The sequence below is a fragment of the Somniosus microcephalus genome, chromosome 2, assembly GCF_052327205.1.
Source record: "Somniosus microcephalus isolate GS21.2 chromosome 2, FLI_Smic_1.0, whole genome shotgun sequence".
Classification (NCBI taxonomy): domain Eukaryota; kingdom Metazoa; phylum Chordata; class Chondrichthyes; order Squaliformes; family Somniosidae; genus Somniosus; species Somniosus microcephalus.
Window position 1 is genome coordinate 1,510,438 of NC_140988.1, and position 25,616 is coordinate 1,536,053.

The 25,616-nt window shown below is 45.9% G+C and overlaps 2 protein-coding genes across 8 annotated transcripts in view; one reads left to right on the forward strand and one right to left on the reverse strand.

Moving 5' to 3' along the window:
• The window catches only part of dgkq (diacylglycerol kinase theta), a 194,784-nt gene that overhangs the window by 75,582 nt on the left and 93,586 nt on the right, over window positions 1-25,616 (reverse strand). For all 4 annotated transcript variants that reach the window (XM_086005561.1, XM_086005533.1, XM_086005551.1 and 1 more), the window contains 3 exons: window positions 21,863-21,963; window positions 11,502-11,725; window positions 10,147-10,237 (listed from right to left, as the gene is read on the reverse strand). In XM_086005561.1, the coding sequence (XP_085861687.1) occupies window positions 10,147-10,237; window positions 11,502-11,725; window positions 21,863-21,963 (416 nt within the window). The remainder of the gene's footprint in view (window positions 1-10,146; window positions 10,238-11,501; window positions 11,726-21,862; window positions 21,964-25,616) is intronic.
• The window catches only part of gne (glucosamine (UDP-N-acetyl)-2-epimerase/N-acetylmannosamine kinase), a 467,449-nt gene that overhangs the window by 19,576 nt on the left and 422,257 nt on the right, over window positions 1-25,616 (forward strand). The window lies entirely within an intron of this gene.

Genomic DNA, 25,616 nt, shown 5'->3' on the forward strand with positions numbered 1-25,616 from the left:
CTTATACGAAGTAGGCTTTTATTGACTAAGAACTGGAGCATGCCTCTGCTAGTGGATCCATCCTAAGAGCTCCCGGGGGAAGGGTGGTGAGTCACCTTTATACCCGGGCTTAGGGGTGGAGCCAGGGGCGGAGACATGCCCGGACCTGTAGAGTTAACAGTGGTTTACCACACAGACATGTACAGAGTTAGCAGTGGTTTACCACAGAGTACAAGCCCAATCGATCCAATCTCTCCTCATATGTCATTCCTGCCATCCCAGGTATCAGCCTGGTGAATCTTCGCTGAACTCCTTCCATGGCAAGAACATCCTTCCTCAGATAAGGCAACCAAAACTGCACACAATACTCAAGATGTGGTCTCACCAAGGCCTTGTACAACTGCAGCAAGACATCCTTGTTCCTGTACTCAAACCCTCTCGCTACGAAGGCCAACATACCATTTGCCTTCTTAACCACCTGCTGCACTTGCATGCTTACCTTCAGCGACTGGTGCACAAGGACACCCAGGTCTCGTTGCACTTCCCCTTCTCCCAATCTATTGCCATCTATAATAATCTGCCTTCCTGTTTTTGCTACCAAAGTGGATAACCTCACATTTATCCACATTATATTGCATCTGCCATGCTTCTGCCCAATCACCCAACCTGTCCAAATCATCCTGGAGTTTCTCGGCATCCTCCTCACAGCACACACGCCCACCCAGCTTTGTGTCGTCTGCAAATTTGGAGATATTACATCTAGTTCCCTTGTCTAGATCATTAATATATATTGTGAATAGCTGGGGTCCAAGGACCGATCCCTGCGGTACCCCACTAGTCACTGCCTGCCACTCGGAAAAAGACTCGTTTATTCCAACTCTTTGCTTTCTGTCTGCCAACCAGTTCTCTATCCAAGTCAGTACCTTGCCCCCAATCCCATGTGCCTTAACTTTACACGCTAATCTCTTATGCGGGACCTTATCGAAAACCTTCTGAAAGTCCAAATACACCACATCCACTGGGTCTCCCTTATCTATTTTACCAGTTACATCCTCAAAAAATTCCAGTAGATTAGTCAAGCACGATTTACCCTTTGTAAATCCATGTTGACTTTGTCCGATCCTGTCACTGCTTTCCAAGTGCTCTACTATTACATCTTTTATAATGGACTCTAGCATTTTCCCCACTACCGATGCCAGGCTTACCGTTCTGTAATTCCCCGTTTTCTCTCTACCACCTTTTTTGAATAGTGGGGTAACATTAGCTACCCTCCAATCCATGGATACTGTTCCAGATTCCATCGAATGTTGGAAGATGATCAGCAATGCATCTACTATTTCTAGGGCCACTTCCTTAAGTACCCTAGGATGTAGATTATCAGGCCCTGGGGATTTATCGGCCTTCAATCCCATCAATTCCCTTAACACCATTTCCCTACAAATGCTGATTTCTTTCAGTTCCTCCCTTTCATCAGACCCTATGTTCCCCGACATCTCTGGGAGGTTATTTGTGTCTTCCATAGGCCTCAGTGCGTCGGCGGGAATTTCAGCGGCAGCAGCGGGGCTATAAAAGGCTCCAGAGACCCAGGTAGGCCTCAGTGCGTCGGCAGGAATTTCAGCGGCAGCAGCGGGGCTATAAAAGGCTCCAGAGACCAAGGTAGGCCTCAGTGCGTCGGCAGGAATTTCAGCGGCAGCAGCGGGGCTATAAAAGGCTCCAGAGACCCAGGTAGGCCTCAGTGCGTCAGCAGGAATTTCAGCGGCAGCAGCGGGGCTATAAAAGGCTCCAGAGACCCAGGTAGGCCTACCAGTCTCCGAACTCGGAACTCAGAGGGAAGGAGAGAAGTAAAAATTAATTGAAGTGTGACATCACCAGAAAGCTGGTAGGTGATTGGCTGGTTGGTGAGTACTTTTCCTTCCCTTTTAAACCTTTATAAGTTGGTAAGTTCAATTAAATAGAAGTGTGATATTCATCATCTAGAATCAGGGCAGAGGGTATTTAAAAATAATAATAATAAATGTAATTAATTACATAGAATGGCAGAGTAGGTGATGTGTTACTGCTGCAATATGTGGGAGCTGGTGGACACCATTGATGTTCACAGTGATTACATTTGCAGTAAGTGTTGGCTGCTCGAGGAACTCCGGCTCCGTGTTGATGAGCTGGAGTCCGAGCTTCAAACACTGCGACACATCAGGGAGGGGGAGAGTTACCTGGACTCGGTGTTCCAGGAAGTAGTCACACCAAATAGATAAACTAATTGAGATGTAGTCCGTGGTCAGGGACAGGAGGATGTGACTATGAGTGAGGCAGGTACGGGGATCCAGGAGGTAGTGTTGGAGGAGCCGCAGCCCTTGCTCTTGTCCAACAGGTTCGAGGCTCTTACTCCCTGTGAGGACGGGAACGGGGACTGCAGGGAGGATGAGCAACCTGGCCACAGCACCGTGGAACGAGGGGCCATTCAAGTGGGGGGAGTAAAAAGAAATGTTGTAGTGGTAGGGGATAGTATCATTAGGGGGATAGATAGGGTTCTTTGCAGCCGAGAGCGAGAGTCCCGAAGGCTGTGTTGCCTGCCCGATGCCAGGGTTAAGGACATCTCCTCTGGGCTGGAGAGAAACTTGGAGTGGGAGGGGGAGGATCCAGTTGTCGTGGTCCATGTTGGTACCAACGACATAGATAGGACAAGGAAAGAGGTTCTGCTGAGGGAGTATGAGCAGCTAGGGGCCAAATTAAAAGCAGAACCACAAGGGTAATAATCTCTGGATTACTACCTGAGCCACGAGCAAATTTGGCTGGGGTAAATAAAATCAGAGAGTTAAATGCGTGGCTCAAAGACTGGTGTGGGAGAAATGGGTTTTGCTTCCTGGGACACTGGCATCAGTACTGGGACAGGAGAGAGCTGTTCCGTTGGGACGGACTTCACTTGACCAGTGCTGGGACTAGAATCCTGGCAAATCGAATAACTAGGGCTGTAGAGAGGGCTTTAAACTAATTAGTGGGGGGGGAGGTTTCAAGAGAGCGAAAAATAAAAATGTCAGCGGAGAAGGCAATAGAGCAAAGTAGCAGTGGGGAATTAAAAACCAGAGCGTGTCAGGAAGCGACAGAATATATAAAGGTAAAGTAGAAGAGGGGGTAAAAGCAGGAATAAATTGTCACAAAACATATTTAAAAGTTCTTTATCTGAATGCACGCAGCATTCGTAACAAAATAGACGAGTTGACGGTACAAATAACTACACATGGGTATGATCTGGTGGCCATTACATAAACATGGCTGCAAGGTGACCATGACTGGGAACTAAACATCCAGGGGTATTTGACTGTTAGGAAGGACAGACAGGAAGGAAAGGGAGGTGGGGTGGCTATGTTAATACAGGTCCACAATCCCTTATCCACAATTCCGAAAAGCTCTGAAAACCGAAAGTTTTTTCGTGGAGCATCACCCGTGTGCACGACATGACCCGAGTGGCGCCAAACATTACCCGACGCGGCCGATGCTTGACCCACGCAGGTGTGAGGCGTCAGTTGTGTCTCAGCGCTGCTACCAGTCACACGTGCGTCTGCTGCTCGCTGATATTTTTTGATATTTTGTGATTTTGAGTTTAATTTCACTGTGAAAATGTCAAAAAGAGCTGCAGATACCCCAATGGGTAACAGTGAGCAGAAGAAAGGGAAGCATCTCATTATCGATATCGCAGAAAGTGGAGTTATTGCAGAAGCTTGATCGTGGTGTGTCTGTGCGGCATCTTACTGAAGAATATGGTGTGGGAACTACCACCGTATGTGACTTAAAGAAACAGAAAGACAAGTTGTTGAAGTTTTACACTGACAGTGATGACCATAAACTAATGAAAAATAGGAAAACATTGTACAGGGCAAAAAATGAAGATCTTGACCGTGTGCTGATTGAGTGGATTCGACAACGAAGAAGTGAACGTGTGCCATTGACTGGTTTGATGGTCATGAAACAAGCTAGAATATACCATTCTTTACTTATCCCACTCAGTGTGAATATTCATAAGGTTCGCTGCAGAAATATTAATGTGTTTGCTTACAGGGTGCTGCCCAGACCCCCGCTAGGGTGTTACCATAATACCGTTCTGAAATCCGAAAAATTCCGAATTCCGAAACACATCTGGCCCCAAGGGTTTCGGATAAGGGATTGTGGACCTGTAAAGGATGGAATCACTGCAATAGTGAGAAATGATATTGGGTCAAAGGATCAGGATAGTGAAACAGTTTGGGTGGAGATAAGGAATAATAAGGGGAAAAAGTCACTTGTGGGCGTAGTCTATAGGCCTCCTAACAGTTGCAACTCTATTGGTCGGAGTGTAAATCAGGAAATAGTTGGGGCTTGTAATAAGGGAACAGCTATAATCATGGGAGATTTTAACTTTCATATTGACTGGACTAATCAAATTGGGCATGGCAGCCTTGAGGAAGAGTTCATAGAGTGCATTAGGAACGGGTTCCTTGAGCAGTATGTTACTGAACCAACCAGGGGGCAGGCAATCTTAGATCTGGTCCTGTGTAATGAGACAGGATTAATAAAAAATGTCCTAGTAAAGGATCCCCTTGGAATGAGTGACCATAACATGGTTGAATTCCAAATTCAGTTGGAGGGTGAGAGAGTTGGATCTCAAACCAGCGTACTAAGCTTAAATAAAGGAGACTATGAAGGTATGAGAGCAGAGTTGACTAAAGTGGACTGGGAAAATAGATTATGGTGTAAGACGGTACATGAGCAGTGGTGTACATTCAAGGAGATATTTCACAACTTTCAAGAAAAATATATTCCACTGAGGAAAAAGGGGCGTAAAAGAAAAGACAGCCATCCGTGGCTAAGTAAAGTAATAAAGGATAGTATCCGACTGAAAACAAGGGCATATAAAGTAGCCAAATCTAGTGGGAGGATAGAAGATTGGGAAGCATTTAAAAGCCAGCAAAGAATAACTGAAAGATTAATTAAGAAAGGGAAGATAGATTATGAAAGTAAACTAGCAAAAAATATAAAAACATATAGCAAGAGTTTCTACAGTTATATAAAAAGTGAATGTTGGGTCCCTTAGAGGACGAGACCGGGAAATTAGCAGTGGGGAACATGGAGATTGCAAAAACGCTGAACAAATGTTTTGTATCAGTCTTTACAGTAGAGGACACTAAAAATATCCCAACACTGGACAAACAGGGGGCTATGGGGGGGAGGAGCTAAACACGGTTAAAATCACTAAGGAGATGGTACTCGGTAAGATAATGGGACTTAAGGCGGATAAATCCCCCGGACCTGATGGCTTACATCCTAGGGTCTTGAGGGACGTGGCGGTAGGGATTGCGGATGCATTGGTGGTAATTTTCCAAAACTCCCTGGATTCAGGAAAGGTCCCAGCAGATTGGAAAACTGCTAATGTAACGCCCTTATTTAAAAAGGGAGGTAGACAAAAGGCTGGAAACTATAGACCAGTTAGCCTAACATCTGTGGTTGGTAAAATGTTGGAGTCCATTATTAAGGAAGCAGTAACAGGACATTTGGATAAGCATAATTTAATCGGACACAGTCAGCATGGTTTTATGAAGGGGAAGTCATGTTTGACAAATTTGCTCGAATTCTTTGAGGACGTAACAAACAGGGTGGATAAAGGGGAACCAATGGATGTAGTGTATTTGGACTTCCAAAAGGCATTTGACAAGGTGCCACACAAAAGATTACTGCACAAGATAAAAAATCACGGGATTGGGGGTAATATACTGGCATGGGTGGAAGATTGGCTATCTAACAGAAAACAGAGAGTTGGGATAAACAGTTCATTCTCAGGTTGGCAATCAGTAGCTAGTGGTGTTCCGCAGGGGTCAGTGCTGGGACCCCAACTCTTTGCAATCTATATTAACGATTTGGAGGAGGGGACCGAGTGCACCGTATCCAAGTTTGCCGACGATACAAAGATGGGAGGGAAAGCAGTGAGTGAGGAGGACATAAAAAACCTGCAAAAGGACATAGACAGGCTAAGTGAGTGGGCAGAAATTTGGCAGATGGAATATAATGTTGGAAAGTGTGAGGTTATGCACTTTGGCAGAAAAAATCAAAGAGCAAGTTATTATCTAAATGGAGAGAAACTGCAAAGTGTTACAGTACAAAGGAATCTGGGGGTCCTGGTGCATGAAACACAGAAGGTTAGTATGCAGGTACAGCAGGTGATCAGGAAGGCCAATGGAATCTTGGCTTTTATTGCAAGGGGGATGGAGTATAAAAGCAGGGAAGTCTTGCTTCAGTTATACAGGGTACTGGTGAGGCCACACCTGGAATACTGCGTACAGTTTTGGTTTCCATATTTAAGAAAAGATATACTTGCTATCGAGGCAGTTCAGAGAAGGTTCATTCCAGAGATGAGGGGGTTGACTTATGAGGAAAGGTCGAGTAGGTTGGGCCTCTACTCATTGGAATTCAGAAGAATGAGAGGCGATCTTATTGAAACATATAAGATTGTGAGGGGGCTTGATCGGGTGGATGCGGGGAGGATGGGTGAGACTAGAACTAGGGGGCATAATCTTAGAATAAGGGGCTGCCCTTTCAAAACTGAGATGAGGAGAAACTTCTTCACTCAGAGGGTAGTAAATCTATGGAATTTGCTGCCTCAGAGAGCTGTGGAAGCTGCGACATTAAATAAATTTAAAACGGAGATAGACAGTTTCCTAGCTGATAAGGGAATTAGGGGTTACGGGGAGCGGGCAGGGAAGTGGACGTGAGTCTAGGTTCGGATCAGCCATGATCCTATTGAATGTCGGAGCAGGCCCGAGGGGCTGGCCTACTCCTGCTCCTACTTCTTATGTTCTTATGTTCCTTTGTGAAGACAGAACCAAAATATATATTTAATTGGTCTGCCATTTCTTTGTTCCCCATTATAAATTCCTCTGATTCTGACTGCAAGGGACCTACGCTTGACTTCACCAATCTTTTTCTCTTCACATATCTATAAAAGCTTTTACAGTCAGTTTTTATGTTCCCTGCAAGCTTACTCTCATATTCTATTTTCCCCTTCTTAATTAATACCTTTGTCCTCCTTTGTTGAATCCTAAACTGCTCCCAATCCTCAGGTTTGCTGCTTTTTCTGGCCAATTTATATGTCCTCTCCTTAGATCTTATGCTATCCCTAATTTCCCTTGTTAGCCACAGTTGAGTCACCTTTTTTGTTTTATTTTTATGCCAAACTGGGATGAACAAATTCTGTAGTTCATCCATGCGATCTTTGAATGTTTGCCATTGCCTATCCACCGTCAACCCTTTTGAGTGACATTCCCCAATCAATCCTACCCAACGCGCGCCTCAGACCATCGTAGTTTCCTTTATTTAAATTCAAGACCCTAGTCTCTGAGTCAACAACTTCATTCTTCATCTTAATGAAGAATTCTATCATATTATGATCGCTCCGACCCAAGGGGCCTCGTACAACAAGATTGTTAATTAATCCTTTCTCGTTACATAATACCCAGTCTAAGATGGCCTGATCTCTGGTTGGTTCCTCGACATATTGGTCCAGGAAACCATCCCATAAACACTCCAGGAATTCCTCCTCCACAATGTTGTTACTAATTTGGTTAGCCCAATTTATATGTAGATTAAAGTCACCCATGATGACTGCTGTGCCCTTATTGCACGCTTCTCTAATTTCCCTTTTAATGCCACCCCCAACCTCCGCATTAGTGTTTGGAGGTCTATATACCACTCCCACTAACGTTTTCTGCCCCTTGGTATTTCTCAATTCTACCCATACAGATTCCACATCATCAGAGCTAATATCCTTCCTTACAATTGTGTTAATCCCTTCTTTAACCAGCAATGCTACCCCACCTCCCTTTCCTTTTTGCCTATCTTTCCTGAATATTGAATACCCCTGGATGTTGAGTTCCCAGCCTTGGCCACCCTGGAGCTATGTTTCCGTAATCCCAATCATATCATATTTGTTTACCTCTATTTGTGCAGCTAATTCATCCACCTTATTACAAATGCTCCTCGCATTAAGACACAAAGCCTTCAGGCTTGTTTTTTTTTAACGCTCTTAGACCTATTAGAATTATTATTTACTGTGGCCATGTTTGAGTTAAACTGTTGATTTCTCTGACTGCCACTTTTGTTTTTCTCCTTCCTATCTTTTTCTTTTATCCTTGTTTCCCTTTCCTCTGTCCCTCTGCTCAGCTTCCCAACCCACTGCCATTTTAGTTTAAACCCTCCCCCACAGCACTAGCAAACACTCCTCCCTAGGACATCGGTCCCGGCCCTGCCCAGGTGCAAACTGGTCCCACCTCCCCCAGAACCGGTTCCAATGTCCCAGGAATTTGAATCCCTCCCCCTCACACCATTCCTCTAGCCACGTATTCATCTGAAATATCCTTCTATTTCTACTCTGACTAACACGTGGCACTGGTAGCAATCCTGAGATTACTACCTTTGAGGTCCTATTTTTTAACCTCCTAACTCCCTATATTCAGCTTTTAGGACCTCATCCCGTTTTTTACCTATATCATTGGTACCTATATGCACCACGACAACTGGCTGTTCACCCTCCCCTTCTAAAATGTTCTGCAGCCGCTCTGAGACATCCTTGACCCTTGCACCAGGAAGGCAACACACCATCCTGGAGTCTCGTTTGCGGCCGCAGAAATGCCTATCTATTCCCCTAACAATAGAATCCTCTATTACTATAGCTCTACCCCCTCTTTTTCCTCCCATCCTGTGCAGCAGAACCATCCCTGCTGCCAGGAAGTTGGCTGCTGCTGCCTTCCTCTGATAAGCCATCCCCCCCAACAGTACTCAAAGTGGTGTATCTGTTTGAGAGGGGGATGTCCACAGGGGACCCCTGCACTACCTGCCTGTGCCTAGTACTCTGTCTTGTTGGTCACCCATTCCCTTTCTGCCTGTCCAACCTTTGCCTGCGGTGTGACCAACTGATCAAATGTGCTATTCACGACGTCCTCAGCCTCGCGAATGGTCCAGTATGAATCCAATCGCAGTTCCAGCGCCGCAATGCGGTCTGCCAGTAGCTGCAGCTGGATACACTTCCTGCACACATGGTTGTCAGGGACACAGGAAGTGTCCCTGAGTTCCCACATAGCACAGGAGGAGCATACCACATGGCCGGGCTGTCCTGCCATGACTTACCCTTTAGTTAATTGCAATTAAATTAAATCAAATCAATCCCACCAATTACACTACAGTTAAATGGGATATTTAAGGGTCCTGGTTTTACAAACAGTCCCCGCTACACCACAGAGAGCTTAGAAACTATAAACCACAGAGTTAAAGTTTAAAAAGAGAGAAATACTCACCAACCAATCACTTATCTGCTTTCTGGTGACGTCACACTTCGATTACTTCTTACTTCTCTCCCTCTCTGTGAGATTGGAGATTAGTAAACCTACCTGGTCTCTGGGGGCCTTTTATAGCCCCGCTGCTGCCGCTGAAATTCCCGCCGACGCTCTGAGGCCTACCTGGTCTCTTGGAGCCTTTTATAGCCCCGCTGCTGCCGCTGAAATTCCCGCTGACGTTTCTGAATCTATAGACTCCAAACCCTTCAGAATCTTAAACACTTCTATCAAATTAGGCATCAGTCTTTATTTAAGGGAGAGAATTCCCAGGGTAGTTAATCTCTCCTCCGAGCTCTGTCCCTACAGTTATGGATTTAAACTAGTAGCCGCTCCCTGCTTGACCCCCAATAAAATAATATTCTTTTTAAATCAGGGTGTCAAAACCTTACATATTTATTATTATACATTATGTCCCTAACGGTACGACTTTACTATAATAACAAAATTAGGTTACAAGAATATCTTTTAGTCCTTACCAATATATAACAGGGATTACTGTAGTTTATGGACTGTGAGATTCAATGGTGCTAATGTGTAAACAGGATGACACTGTACTTACAACAAAGAAACAAAGCTTACTGGATTGTCCTGGTCACAGTTACTGCACATTGTTACTCAATTATATTAAGCAAAGTAAATATCAAAGCATTGCTGATTAAAATTTCTGATTAAGGGAATCAAGGGATATGGGGGATCAGGCGGGAAAGTGGAATTGATGTAGAAGATCAGCCACGATCTAATTGAATGGCGGAGCAGACTCGAGGGACTGTATGGCCGACTCCTGCTCCTAATTCTTATGTTCTTATGAACTGACCTGTCGTCCCAGTTGTAAAAGGACCTCCTCGATAACTGCTTTGACTGTAGTCTTGATATTTATAGGAATGGAGATATAGGCCACTCCAAACCTGAAACATGGGAACACAGTTGAACTAATAGATGAACATTCGAAATGAAGGAATACTAGCTATCTTTGAAATCACAGAATTTGATAGAAAACTGACATATATAAAGTCTATTTCTTAAACAAAAAATGACAAAAGTGGAATAGAGGCTTAAATGTATACAATAAAATCTAAACCAGCTTTTGGATTTTTCAAATCTGAGAAGCTTTCAAAATCAGACCTTTTGAAATATGAAACAAAGTCATCTCTACATTGTAATCTAGATTATATCAATGTAGCAGAACACCCTAGATCGTTAAGTTTTGTAACAGTGTAAGTGCTAGTAAGGATGGGGTTTTACCATTGTAACAATAAGGTTATGCCACTCCCTCCCACTTTCCTGATTTCACTCTGCGAGGTTTGGGTTAACCCGCGGCTCTCGCTCTCCGTCCGCCGGTCTCGCTCTCCGGGCGAGCCCGCCGGTCTCGCTCTCCGGGCGAACCCGAACCCGCTCTCCGGGCGAACCCGCTCTCGCTCTCCGGGCGAACCCGCTCTCGCTCTCCGGGCGAACCCGCTCTCGCTCTCCGGGCGAACCAGCTCTCGCTCTCCGGGCGAACCCGCTCTCCGGGATCTGTTCTTTTCAGTGACCACTTCACCAAAGTTTTCTTCTGTACAAATGAAATGCTGCACAGCCACAAAGCTCTCCAACTCCTTCTAGCACCACGAGAACCAGTTAAAGTTTCCCAGCTCACAGTCGCTCCTTACTCTACTCCTAGAGCCACCAAGCACCTGGATTTTTAGATTAATTTGAAGAAATCCTCACATTTCATTTGTGAATTTTACTTTTTTATGCTTGTGCTGGAAAGCTCCCTCTACCAGACACCCAGTGTCAGTGCTGAACACAGGTAGAGCACAGTTAGAGACAATGCCATCTCCTTCCACTCTAACCCAACAATGTGCCTCAGTCCCAACCTCAGAAAGTGCAGCAGTTAGACATTTTTCAATTCACTCGTCTCTCTGAGTGAGATTACCACCAAAGCTAAATTAGGGGCAACTTTATTTTGAGCACTTGCACATCAGGACCTTGCTTGTACTGCCACGTAAAGCCCTTCCAGACTACAGACAGAAGGGACCGTCAGTCGGGGCTAGAATTTGATCCAGGTCCTAGGGCTGAAAGATTAATCCACGGCACCACCTGGTTCCCCATCACTTTGACTGTGTATAGTAATATCACCAAACACCTTCTGTATTATTTCATACTTTCATTTGCCTGTAAGAAGCAACTTACTTTAACCATCCAGGATAAATTTTGACTATTTCACAATCTTTCGGCTTTGCGCGCAGTACCCATGCCTCGGGAATAGTGTCGCGGAATATTGACAGGTTCTTGCTTTCCACGCTGCCTCCATTTCGGTTGATAATGTCGTCACTGTAGAGAGCGTCCTGGGTAAATGTTTGGAGTTCGTAATCCTGAGGATCATCTGGGATGTAGTATGTTCTCAGTGCAGCTTCCTATTAAAGTGGGATTCCAGTTAAATCCACATAAACACACAGATCATTAAATCACAGCCTTAATCCTCCCACATCACTTAATCCCACATCTTAATCCTCCCACATCACTTGCCCTGCTCGCTCTCTCTGCCACAAAACACTGAGCAAACTAGAAAACTGCAAATTAAGTCCTAACCAAGAATGGTTCAACTTTAAGTACATGGGATAGAGTCGATCGATTTTACCTAAATGTAGCATGGTGAAGTTTAACCTTCACGCTTAGATTTTAAAACAAAATTGGATAAATATTTGGAGAAGAAAAATATAAATAGCATGGTGAAAGGACAGGGGAATGTGGCTGAGGTGAGAGCCAGCACAGGCATGATGGGCCGAATGGGTTCCTGTGCTGTAAGATTCTAAGATTCTTTCACATTTTGGTAGAATAGTCATCACGTTTCTTCACAAAAGTAGTGTTCTGTTTAATTTCACCTTGACTTCTTAAATGGAAAATGCACAAGTTACCGATTTTGCAAGTGTTATTTGTAGTGGTCTATAAGAGATCATGGGGTCGATTTTATCTCAGGTGCGGGGAATTGGCAGGTTCCCCGAATTTAGTGATTCCCACACGGTTCTGAATAGGTCTATGAGATTGATGCAATTTTAACTCAATTGGCCAATTGATTTCCAGCATGTGGGAAGTCTTGGCAATTAAGTATTTCCAGTCAGAAAGTTGCAGAATATGACGTCATCATTGCTGCTGCTTTTAAAGTCCACAGCAAGCCTTGCTTCCTCTGCAGGCTCCCAAACTTCACCGTTCAGATGGCACAGGAGCAACGGCCAGCGGGAGGGCCAGATCTGCCCCCAAATTTGATGAGGCTTCACTGCAGGCATTACTGGATGGTGCTAGGGCCCACAGGGAGGTCCTGTTCCCTTCTTTAGGGAGGAAGAGGCCTCCCAGCCAGACCAAGGCTGTGTGGCTACAGGTGGCAGGTCAAGTCAACTGCTTGGGGCTCACACGAAGAACGTGGTTGCAGTGCAGGAAAAGATTCCATGACCTTCTTTGCACTGGAAAAGTAAGTACTGTATGATGTTTCCATCACCCTCCATCTGTTCCCCATTGCCTTTCTTCACCAGCACTCAGCTTCAGCAATTTCTTCCTGCACATCCCACTAGACACTCACATCCATGCACCCTTACCCATTCTCTCTCCCTCTATGCTCACATTCACAGAACTATGCCACCATGCAGCCCTCACACTCCCTCTCACTCTGACGCTTTGAACACAACTGACAACACACAGGGAGGGCCCTTGGTATTGCAACCTCACTCCATCTTTGTCTCCTTCTAAGTATCTATGCTATGCAATCTCTACACTCACTCCTTCATTCTCACTCAACCTCCACTTGTCTCCCTCATTGCAGGAAAAGGGAGCTCACAACAGGAGAGAGCGAGCCAGGATAGGAGGAGGGCCGCCCTCATTAGCCCAGCTCACCCCCTGGGAGGAAGGTGTCCTGGAGATTGCCGGGGCTGACCGAGATGTGGACGTTGGGGAAGGACAGGCAGGAGCATTCCCGCAAGCTGGGGACAGAATAGTTTTCCATCTCTCTCATTGGCATTGCATGAGTCGCTGATAATGATTCTGAAGCTACATCATATGGACTTATGATCATCTGCAGAATGCAATGTGCATGTAACCTTGGCATCACAACTCTAACTTTATCCTTGACTCCCCCACAGGACCATCGAGAGCCCCCGTCCCCACTGTGCAGGAGGAAGAGTCTGAGCAGCCAGACTCCTCAGAGGAATCTGCAACCTCTGAGGGCGCAGCGTCAGCAGAAATAAGTGCACCCAGCACCAGGGCAGACACTCACACCTCGGGGGGACCTTCGGGACATAGAGTAGTGTTGTCACCTGGTGTATCACAGCTCACAAGTGAGCATCAGCAGATTGTGGAGACAGGGACAGCAGTGGAGAGTCCTCGTCGGAGGGCACAGGACTCTGCCAGCTCGGCTCAGCTGCATGTCGACCCTCTGGGTCTATCCGTAAGATCAGAGGTGATGGAACTCCATGCACAGATGCAGGAGCCTCTGGCAGGTTTTGTCTCTAGGGTCGCTGTGAGTGTGGAACGAATGGAGGAGTCCATAGCGAACATGAGCAGAGCCTTTGTGGAGTCATTGGCGCATGAACGCATCAACATGGAAAGGATGGCTACCTACGTGGAAATGATTGCTGCCTCCGTGGTAAGGCTGGCAACAGTAGAGGAGAGGAGGGCTATGGCCATGGAGGAGGTTAGTCGCCAGGGTATGGAAAACATGGTGAGTGTTCAGAATAGAATGACATCTCTTGAGGAGCGATGGGCATCTATTGAACAGAGAAACCAGACCTTCATGAGTAGGACTGCCATTGTAGATACGGGTCCCCATGGCCCCCCTGATGTGCAGCAAGCTGCTCTCCAGCCACTTGCAGGCACTGAGGGGGACCTAACCCATGAGAGGGAGGTTGGTGGCAGACCTCAAGGAAGTGGGGGCTCCTCTCCAAGCGCTCACACTTCCATGCCACTGCAAAGCCCTCGGTCAGAGCCCCACCGGAGTACACACCCAACGGAGATAGAGGTCTCAACCCCTGCACAGCCGCAGGAGCAGCAGACTGCTGGCGAGCCCTCACAGACTCGCCACCCCAGAGGACGCCCGCCAAAGGTGTCAAGACAGGAGCAGCAGGAAAGTGAGCAAGGGGCCTCCACATTTGCTGAAGCCACAGGGGAACCACTACGTAGGAGCACGCGTAAGAGGAAAATAAAGCACAAATAGTCACTTGGGTGAAATGCTGTGTATTTTGTAAAAATGCCATCAGTGTGTTTTTCATAAAAATTCTGATGGCAACTTCTGCAGTTGTGGCGTGTGTCATTTCGCGATTGGGGCTGGAGGTCCTCTAATGCCAAGAGGAGAAGGGAAAAAAAGGCCTCCCATGCTTCTGGTAGATGCCTCAGTTGAGGAAGCGCCGAGTGAGGGTGGCGAGAGGGGTCTCGCAGGAGGTCACTGGAGAAGAGTGTGAGGCTCCAACCTTCCACAGGTGTGGTTAGGCCTGGTAAAAGTTGCCCCAGACCTGAGACAACAAAGTCCTGCCACCTGCAAATGAGGACTGATCAAATGTCCTCTTTAATGTTGGACCTGCAGCTGATAGTCAGCAAGCCAATAGTGTTCACGCCCGGTTTCACAGGCGTGATCCCCACCAGGTGCGTTTTTACGTGGGAAAAGGGTTAAACAGGCAAGGGCCTGTTAAAATGGGATTATAAAGGCCAATCAGTGCTGTTTAAGGTCCCTAAAGACCAGTCCCGCCTATTCGGGTCAATCAGACACACCTAGGTTAAAATGGCGTGGAGGCGGGAACCAGGCCGGGGGGGGCGGGGGGTGGTGTCCCGACCCCCGGGTTTTGTGATTTTAACCCCCCGCACGCCTAAAAGTCCGCCTGTCGGCTGCATTAAAATCGAGCCCCATGAGTTGCACATCTTCATTTGGTGAAGAGATGGGGGCGACATATTTGAAGGTCGTGAATCAGATTAAGACGGTGGTCCTTCCGACAAGTACTTTTTAAGCTATTATAATTTGCTGCCACGTGAGAAACAACATTGCAAAGATAGACTGGGTCATACACATAGAGTCATAACGGCACAGAAAGAGGCCATTCGGCCCATCAAGTCCGTGCTGGCTCTCTGTAGAGCAATCCAGTCAGTCCCCTTCCCCTGCTCTATCCCTGCAAGTTTATTTCCCTCAAGTGCCTATCCAATCTTCCCTTGAAAACATCGAGTGTCTCCACTTCCACCACGTCCATCGGCAGCGAATTCCAGTTCATCACCACTCGCTGCGTAAAAAAGTTTTTCCTCACACCCCCCCGTATCTCTTGCCCAAAACCTGAAATCTGTGTCCCCCTAGTCCTTGTACCATCAACTAGTGGGAACAGCCTTTCCCCGTCTAGCCTATCCAAACCCGTTATAATCTTGTACGCCTCTATCAAATCACCCCTCAACCTCCTTTGCTCTAATGAAAACAAATCCAGCTTCTCCAACCTGTCCTTGTAGCTAAGATCCCCCATCCCCCGAACCATTCTGGTAAATCTCCTCTGCACCCTCTCAAGGGCCTTCACATCCTTCCTAAAGTGTGGTGACCAGAACTAGACGCAATACTCCAGTTGTGGCCTAACCTGTGCTTTATAAAGGTTCAGCATAACTTCTCTACTTTTGTACTCAATGGCCCAGAAATTCGGGTCTCCACGGGTGAGTACGCACGGGGTACTCTCCCGTAGGCCCAACGGAAGTGCCGGTTTTGTGCATGCACTGCGCATGCGCGGGAAACCGGAACTTCCGTTCCCTTAAAGGAAGGGGTTCAGAGGTCGAACGCGTGCGCCTGGAACTTCTGTTTTTTTTGCAGGTTTCTCCGGGAGGGTAAGTCTCCAGGAGTTACACATGTGAAAAGCAGGCGCAAGGCCTGCTTTTAACAAGGTAAGTGGTGAATTCATTAAAATTAAAACATTTTTTCCACAGGTTTATTATTTTTAAATACTTTAAAGAAAGGTAAGTTCATTTTTAGCCCCGTTAGAAAATGTAATTAATTTTTTCAAAAATTTAAATTGTTTAAAATAGTTATTTTATGTAATTTATAGTTATTTTAAAAATGTGATAAAAAAAATTTTTTTTTTTTTTTGAAGTTTTGGGGCTTATAGTATTTATAGTTTTGACAGCTCTTCCTGTCAATTTTATGAATGGGCATTTCCCTGCTACCATTGGCTCTCCATGGCCCACGTGATCCCAGGGGACGCATCGAACTAACTGCGCCCCTGGGATACGCAAGCACTGCGTGCCGGCAGTTGGAGCAGGATCGGAATCCCACGCGGGCCCACAGCTCAACGGCCGGTGCGCTAGGTAAGTGCAGGTCGGGGGCTTGCACCCGCGGGAAGCCTCCGACCCAAATTTCTGGGAATACTCTATTTATGAAGCCCAAGATCCCATATGCTTTGCTAACCACTCTCTCTCAATATATCCTGCCACCTTCAGGGACCTATGCACATTAACTCCCAGGTCCCTCTGTCCCTGCACACTCTTTAAAACTGTGCCATTAAGTGTATATTGCCTTTTCCTGTTCCTTCTGCCAAAATGCATCACCTCACACTTCTCTGTATTAAATTCCATCTGCCACTTGTCTGCCCATTCTGCTAGCCTTTCTATGTCCTGTTGCAGTCGATTGGTATCATCCTCACTGTTTGCCACACCCCCAAGTTTGGTGTCATCGGCAAATTTAGAAATTCTACTCTGTATTCCAATATTCAGGTCATATATATCAAAAAAGCAGTGGCCTCAGCACTGACCCTTGGGGAACGCCACTGTCTACCATCCTCCAGTCTGGAAAAACAGCCATTTGCCACATCCAGATTGAGGAAGGTTCCGGCTGGTTTCCTGTTGGGTAGTGAGGTTGCAGAGGAGGGAGGTGCTGTTAAAGAACCCGTGGCACGTTGCTGCAGTGCATCGTGGAGATTGCAGACACTGTAGCCACAGTTCACCAGGGATGGAGGGAGTGTATAATGAGTCCAGTGGCAGAGGCATCGATCAAGCGAACTGCTCTGTCCTGGATGGTGTTGAACTTCCCAAGTGCTGTTGGAGCTGCACTCAATCAGGTGAGTGGTGAATCCATCACACCCCTTGACATGAATCTTGCCATTCATGTAGAAATGACTTATGAAATAATACTGGGCGGCCTGCTGGTGGCACTGTCCAGGGAGAGTATAAATACTCGGGCATGGGCCCAGCTTGCTCAGGACATTTTGTAAACAGGAACTAGTGAAGGACACAACTAGATCGCCATGTTGTGAAACAGTTGATTAAAGCCTTGTTTAATACTCAGACCAAGTGCCTAGTAGTTTTCTTACGTCACCCTGACTGGAGCCTTGTAGATGTTAGAGAGGCTTTGAGTGGTCAGGAGCAACGTTCCTGGTAAGATGCGTGGCCACACAGCTCTCTAGAGGTCCCGCGCAGGCCGCTTACCAGCTTTTCAATGGGAGAATTGGCACATGTGCGAAATTTTGAAAGGGCCACGCAGCCCATTATAGGGACCGCGCACCCAAAAAAAATTAGGGGAAACATTGGTCAGGAGGTGAGCCCCTCGTCATTGGTTACCCAGCCTCTGCCCTGGTCTTGTAGCCACGGTGCTGATTTAGCTGGTCCAGTTCAGCTTCTGGTCAATGGTGACCCCCGGGATGTTGCTGGTGGAGAACTTGCTGATGGTGGTGCCTCTGACGATCATGGCAAGGTACCTGGGCACTTGTTTGATGTGAATGTTACCTGCAACTGGTCAGCCCAAGTTTGAATCCCTCTAATCAGGTTTCCGTCCCTCCCACTGCACCAAAATGGCCCCAACTAAAGTCATGAATGACGTTCTCTGTGACTGTGGTACATTACCCTTCCTGGCCTTCCATGGACTATCTACAAATTTGACATCCTTAGCAATGGCTTCTCTTCCCACCACACAGCAGAACCTCAGGTTTTGTTAAAGGATCCACCCTTGGCCAGCCCCTCCTTTTTCTAATCTACATGATGCCCCCTGGCATGGGGTCAGTTTCCACATGTATGCTGATGACACCCATTCTATCTTTCCACTGCCTCTGTGCTGTCTGACTTCTCAGCCAACATCCGGTCCTGGATGAGCAGTAACTAAACATTGGGATGACTGAGCCATTATCTTCGGCCCCTGCTACAAACTCAACCTTTGCCACCAACTCCCTCTCCTTCCTGGCCACTGTTCCTATTGTAACCTGCGTTTCCAATCCCATGTCTTCTCCATGACTACTTCCACCTCTGTAACATTGCCTGCCTCTGTCCCTATATTAGCCCATCTGCCACTGAAACCTTCATTCATGCCTTTGTCACTTCCAGACACCCAAGTCCAACTCTGGAGTTCCCTCCTTAAACCTGTCTCTACCCATCTCTTCTCCTTTAAGACCATCCTCAAAACTACCTCTTTGACTCAGCTTTTGGTTACTCTTCCTAATCCACCTCTTTGGTTCAGTGTTTATTTTTCTCATGCCTCTTTGAAGCACCAGGGACATTTTTCTATATTGAAGGAGTTATATAAATGCAAATTGTAGTTGTTGTGTTCCACAGGTGGACCTCATGAAGTCCACTGATCAGCCGGACTAACACTGCTGCTGAGTTTAGGAACATTCCAACAGTGGCTACACAGAAGCGTCATCAATGAATGCAGTTGCCAATGGTGATGAGTGCAGTCAATTTCCCTCGAATTCCTAATCTTCTGTTCCAGCCATTTCCACCAATTATTTGCCTCGGTGAAGCTTGGATTGACGACAGCTGAATGTCTGTAATTCTAAAGAAGATTTCCAACCATTATAGAGTAGAAATGCACTGGCAGCATCGCCATCAATCTTTCAACAAAATTGATAATGCTCCTGTGAAGCACCTTGGAACTTTTTACTACGTTAAGGTGCTAAATAAATGCAAGTTGTTGTTGTTGTGCTTCCCTAACTTTGGCTTTCACACTTGGATTGTGACATTCAATGTTAGAAATCGACTGATTCAGTCTGAAGCTAAGTTGCAGATCAGACGCAGGTACTCCAGTTGTGGTAACAGCTTCTCTTCAATATAGTCTTCATGTTCTTTGATATGATTGGCGGTATAGATGTGCTCTCTATTTATCAAAGTATGACTTTTATCAGTTCTTATGATCAGGCACAAAAATTTTTAGGTAGGACAATATCAATTGACAGAATCACTGAAGTAGGTAAAGCAGGGATTAGCTACTTTCTCCTGGTTCAGCTTTGAAAACTTATGCGATTCAATGCCTTTGGGAATGGATTTTTTTCTGAGATTAAGCTTTTGAAGGAGATGTTTGTGCCCGATCTTCATTCAGCTATCTGTTCCTGGGACTAGGGACAGGGTCACTGGCAAGGCTTGGAAGCAAAGCAGAGCCAGACCTGGTTAGTACCTGGAGGGGTGACCATCAGGGAAGACCAGGTGCAGAAGGTCACGGAAGGAGCCCCGAGGAGGGGCGGTTGATGAGAAGGTCACGGAAGGAGCCCCGGGAGGGGCGGCTGGTGAGCGGGCCCGGGTGTTGGGCTGAAGATTGTCGGACAGGAGGAATGGTGGAGCGCACAGACGCAGCGGCTTTGCTTCTCCCAGGACAGTGCTATTTACGTTTAATGTTAATGTTATTTGTACTGGACTCATGGGAGCTTGCAAGATCACATTTCGTTGTTCATGTACTTGTGCATTGTACAATGACAATGAAGTTGAATTATTATTATCTTAGTTCTTCCATTTCAGTGGAGTTTATTGGGTTTGTCAGTATAATTCTGGAAGTTCAAGTGATCATTATTGGTGGTCCTGCCCAATATTTGTCAAAGAATTTGGCATACTGAATTTCATATGATTTTTCCAGAAAATGTTCAGCTTCACCCACAGAGGTGTGTTAACTGAGGTGAGTTCTGAGCAGACGGGGCAGTGACATTAGGCTCAATGAAGATAGAGGTGACTAGATTCCAGTAATCCTGTACCTACCTGAGACTCTCACACTCAGAGCTGATCTTGGACTTGGTCCTATGGTAGGCTGATGACAGCCTCTTCTTCACAGTATATCTTGAGATATAATTCATATATTTTTGGCTCCACGGTCTTTCCAACTTAACAAAGCATGTCTGCTTTATGACTAGCCCTACAGACTGTATTTTGTTAAACCAGACCAGTGACCAATGCCAATTCATAGCTAATTTGATGAAATGTAGCTCTCTGTAGCACCTGATGTGTTCGACTTAACCTGAGCCCAGATGAAGTCTAAATACCATGTCTGGTAAATGGAATGTTAGTCTGAAGTTTGACCTGTTGTATATATAACTAGCGTTCCTTTCCCAAGCCCAATGGAAGCTTGATGCAGGTTGTGATGACCATGTATGTCAGCTGTGCTTTGTTGGCAGCTTTCAATCGATCAAATTTTGTTCGATATCTCTCCTGTGAAGCACCCTGGGACGTTTTACTATGTTAAAGGCGCTATATAAATGCAAGTTGTTGTTGTTGATTAGGATAGTTAATATCTGCTTCATTTACAGCACCTCTTGTTGAAAAGCAAAACTGGCTGCAAGGCCACTAGAGAGCACAGTGCAATAATCATTATTTGTGGTTTGTTCTTGTGTAGCCAATCCTTATAGTCCAAATAAAATTGAATTACCAACAGTCTAAGGTTTGTAAGAGTTCAACATTTACAATGAAACACAATTTCGATTCCCAACACCCCGCTCTCACTATCTGTGTATCCACGAGAGGTGGTGAGTATCCCGACACTGATGGATGTAGTTTGCAGGACATTCCCTGTGGCTGGACTCAGACACACTCAGCTTCTAAACCCAACCCTTGCTTGGCTGCTTTTGGGAGGTTGATTATGAACAGTGCGACATAGAAACATAGAAGATAGGAGCAGGAGTAGGCCATTCAACGAGATCATGGCTGATCATCCAAACCCTAGCACCCGGTCCCTACACCGACAGCCATCCCACACAAGCCCTATCCCCATAAGCCCGTAACCCCACGTATTTAATCCCCCCTAACACTAAGGGCCAATTTTTTTATCATGGCCAATCAACCTAACCCGCACATCTTTGGACTGTGGGAGGAAACCGGAGCATCCGGAGAAAACCCACGCAGACACGGGGAGAATGTGCAAACTCCACACAGACAGTCACCCGAGGCCAGATTTGAACCCGGGTCTCTGGCGCTGTGAGGCAACAGTGCTAACCACTATGCCACCGTGCTGCCACGAATCAGTCCTTCATGAAAGACTGACTTATGAAATAATACTGAGCGGCCTACGGGTGGCGCTGTCCAGGGAGAGTATAAATACTCGGGCACGGGCCCAGCTTGCGCAGGACATTCTTAACAGGAACTAGTGAAGGACACAACTAGACCTCCATGTTGTAAAACAGTTGATTAAAGCTTTAACGCTTAGACCAAGTGCCTAGTAGTTTTCTTACGTCACAGTGCAAGCACGGAAGGTCACACGATCATATTACACAGGTTATATGATCAAAACAATCCAAGTTTTAATCAGAATTTCAACTTTAGCTTGAGGTTTTGTCCCTAGTTTGGGATTTTGAACAGAATAGACTCACCACCGCTTCTTCTGTTTTTGAAATTCGTGGAACGGTAATTAGTCGAAATTGATTCCGCTTCACTGTGTCGTTTCCATCAAATATCTTTAAGGTCTGTTTACCTGAGAAGAATTAACACAAGCACAATATAAAGGATATGAAACAGCAACATAAAACCAGCAAATGTCTTTTTAAACACAAAAGTCATTGAAACACAAAAGTCTCAAATAGACTGCATTGAAAATAATCTGTAAAATCACACTCCAATCATTGAGAAATCAAATATCTAAGGAAATCGCCTAACTCCCCAATTTTGTAGAAAATGGAGATTTTTAAATAAAATGTATATCTGGCAGATCTATTTCAATTAAACATAAGGGTAAATTCACAGTGGATGGAAGCCCATATGCTGCTCACAGGAACTTGGGGTACCTACACCTGCTGGGAGTGGCTTCACATCAGCCACATAGCTGGAACATTTACCTGAGCGGTCCCTACTTCCAACATACACATCGACTGGGACTGGGTCTGCAAGATACCTTCAGCCAACCATTTCCGGTTTACCAGCACCAAAAGCACTCTTTCACCATCAGAGCAGGACTTGTTGTTTCAGAGGACTTTATAAAATGGCAAAGATCAATAGCAGAGTGAAGGTCTGAAGTCACAGTCTCTTCCCACATAATTTGTTTGAAAATTCCCAAGCAGTCAGTAAGATACCGTGCGCAGACTCGTTGGCGCGCTGTCCTGCTGTGCCAAGTGCGGCCATCTGCTGAATTAGACATGTTATTTCCTGAAAGGAAACAGCCATTGGCTGATGATACCGTGATAGTTGGCTCCCTGCTGAGCAACAATAGTTTGATGTATTTTTAGAAGCAGGAAGGACATTAACATTAAACCATTCAACAAACACACATTGTGTTCACTTCCGGAGTTTGACCATAGCCAAACAGGCAGTGGGCAGTGGACAGGCTCAAGGGGCAGAAAACCAATAAACCCTCAGGATCTGCTCGCTATATTATCAAAATGATAGAGAGGCACTAGCGAGGGTTCAGAGAAGATTTACAAGAATGATACCAGAACTGCAAGGTTATGCCTATCAGGAAAGGATGAACAGGCTGGGTCTCTTTTCTCCTGAAAAAAAGGCTGAGGGGTGACCTAATAGAGGTCTTTAAAATTATGAAACGTTTTGAGTGGATACAGAGAGAATGTTTCCACTTGTGGGGGAAGAGCAAACTAGAGGCCATCAATATAAGATAGTCACCAAGAAATCCAACAGGGAATTCAGAAGAAACTTCTTTACCCAGAGGTTGGTGAGAATGTGGAACTCGCTACCACAGGGAGTGGTTGAAGCGAATAGTATAGTTGCATTTAAGGGGAGGCTAGACAAGCATATGAGGGGGAAGGGAATAGAGGGTTATGCTGATAGACAGGAGTCTCCTCGAGTGGAGCATAAACAGCGGCATTGACTGGTTGGGTCAAATGGCCTGTTTCTGTGCCTCCGTATATCCTATGATTGATGTACAATATCTCAGAGTAGTTAGAGGGACACAGGCGACACTGACAGTCATGTTGAGGGAGTCAATGAATACTATGGGGGTTCCAACAGACTGGAATAGGCAAATTTAGTTCCAATATTAAGTGATGGAACCATACCTGATAACTACAGACCTGTTAGTCTGATGCCAATAATCATAGAAACATAGAAGATAGGAGCAGGAGTAGGCCATTCGGTCCTTCGAGCCTGCTCCGCCATTCAATGAGATCATGGCTGATCATCCAAATTCAGTACCCTGTCCCTGCCTTCTCCCCATATCCCTTGATCCCTTTAGCCTTAAGAAATATATCCAACTCTTTCTTGAATATACTTAATCAACTGGCCTCCACCGCCCTCTGTGGCAGAGAATTCCACAGGTTCACCACTCTCTGGGTGAAGAAATTCCTCTTCATTTCAGTCCTAAATGGCTTACCCCTTATCCTTAGACTATGACCCCTGGTTCTGGACTCCCCGGCCATCAGAAACATCCTTCCTGCATCTAGTCTGTCCAGGCCTGACGGAATTTTATAGGTTTCGATGAGATCCCCTCTCAATCTTCTAAACTCCAGTGAGTATAAGCCCAATCGACACAATCTCTCCTCATACGTCATTCCTGCCATCCCAGGTATCAGCCTGGTGAATCTTCGCTGCACTCCTTCCATGGCAAGAACGTCCTTCCTCAGGTAAGGCGACCAAAACTGCGCACAATACTCAAGGTGTGGTCTCACCAAGGCCCTGTACAACTGCAGCAAGACATCCTTGTTCTTGTACTCGAACCCTCTTGCTACGAAGGCCAACATACCATTTGCCTTCTTAACCGCCTGCTGCACCTGCATGCTTACCTTCAGCGACTGGTGTACAAGAACACCCAAGTCTCTCTGCACTTCCCCTTCTCCCAATCTATTGCCATTCAAATAATAATCTGCCTTCCTGTTTTTGCCACCAAAGTGGATAACCTCACATTTATCCACATTATAGTGCATTTGCCATGTTTCTGCCCAATCACCCAACCTGTCCAAATCGTGCTGGAGTTTCACGACATCCTCCTCACAGCTTACCCTCCCACCCAGCTTTGTGTCGTCTGCAAATTTGGAGATATTACATCCAATTCCCTCGTCCAGATCATTAATATATATTGTGAACAGCTGGGGTCCTAGGACCGATCCTTGCGGTACCCCACTAGTCACTGCCTGCCACTCGGAAAACGACCCGTTTATTCCAACTCTTTGCTTTCTGTCCGCCAACCAGTTCTCTATCCAAGTCAATGCCTTGCCCCCAATCCCATGTGCCTTAATTTTGCACGGTAATCTCTTATGCGGGACCTTATCGAAAGCCTTCTGAAAGTCCAAATACACCACATCCACTGGTTCTCCCTTATCTATTTTACCAGTTACATCCTCAAAAAATTCCAGTAAATTAGTCAAGCATGATTTACCTTTTGTAAATCCATGTTGACTTTGTCCGATCCAGTCACTGCTTTCCAAGTGCTCTGCTATTACATCTTTTATAATGGACTCTAGCATTTTCCCCACTACCGATGTCAGGGTTACCGGTCTGTAATTCCCCACCTTTTCTCTACCACCTTTTTTGAATAGTGGGGTAACATTAGCTACCCGCCAATCCATGGATACTGTTCCAGAGTCTATCGAGTTCTGGAAGATGACCAGCAATGCATCTACTATTTCTAGGGCCACTTCCTTAAGTACCCTGGGATGTAGATTATCAGGCCCTGGGGATTTATCGGCTTTCAGTCCCATCAATTTTCCTAACACCATTTCCCTACAAATACTGATTTCTTTCAGTTCCACCCATCAGATAACTAATCAAACAATAATCACAATTAGAATAAAACAGAGCCAGTAAGGAAAGAACCCAACATGCTTCAGGAGGGGTCACTTTTGCCTGACCAGCCTCGCACTTTGTTCAGAGAGGGGAAGCCATATGATGTGGTATAACTAGATTTTCATAGGGCCATGGTACAGCATGAAAGGCTCCTTTACAAACTGAGGTCGGTATCACGGGTAATTGGCTGGCTTGAAATGGGGGAGGCTTATACAGAGTGTGCTTTCCCAGAGGACGTGCCGGGACTACTGCTATTCCTGATAAACACAAATGACCCGGAATAAGTCCGAGTGAATTTGCAGAAGATACTGAGCAGGGGAGGGGAACGGGGAAGGGTGGGAACTGACTCTGGACTCGGGCGAAGAAACCAAGATTTCACAGAGAGCGGGACAGGGTTTG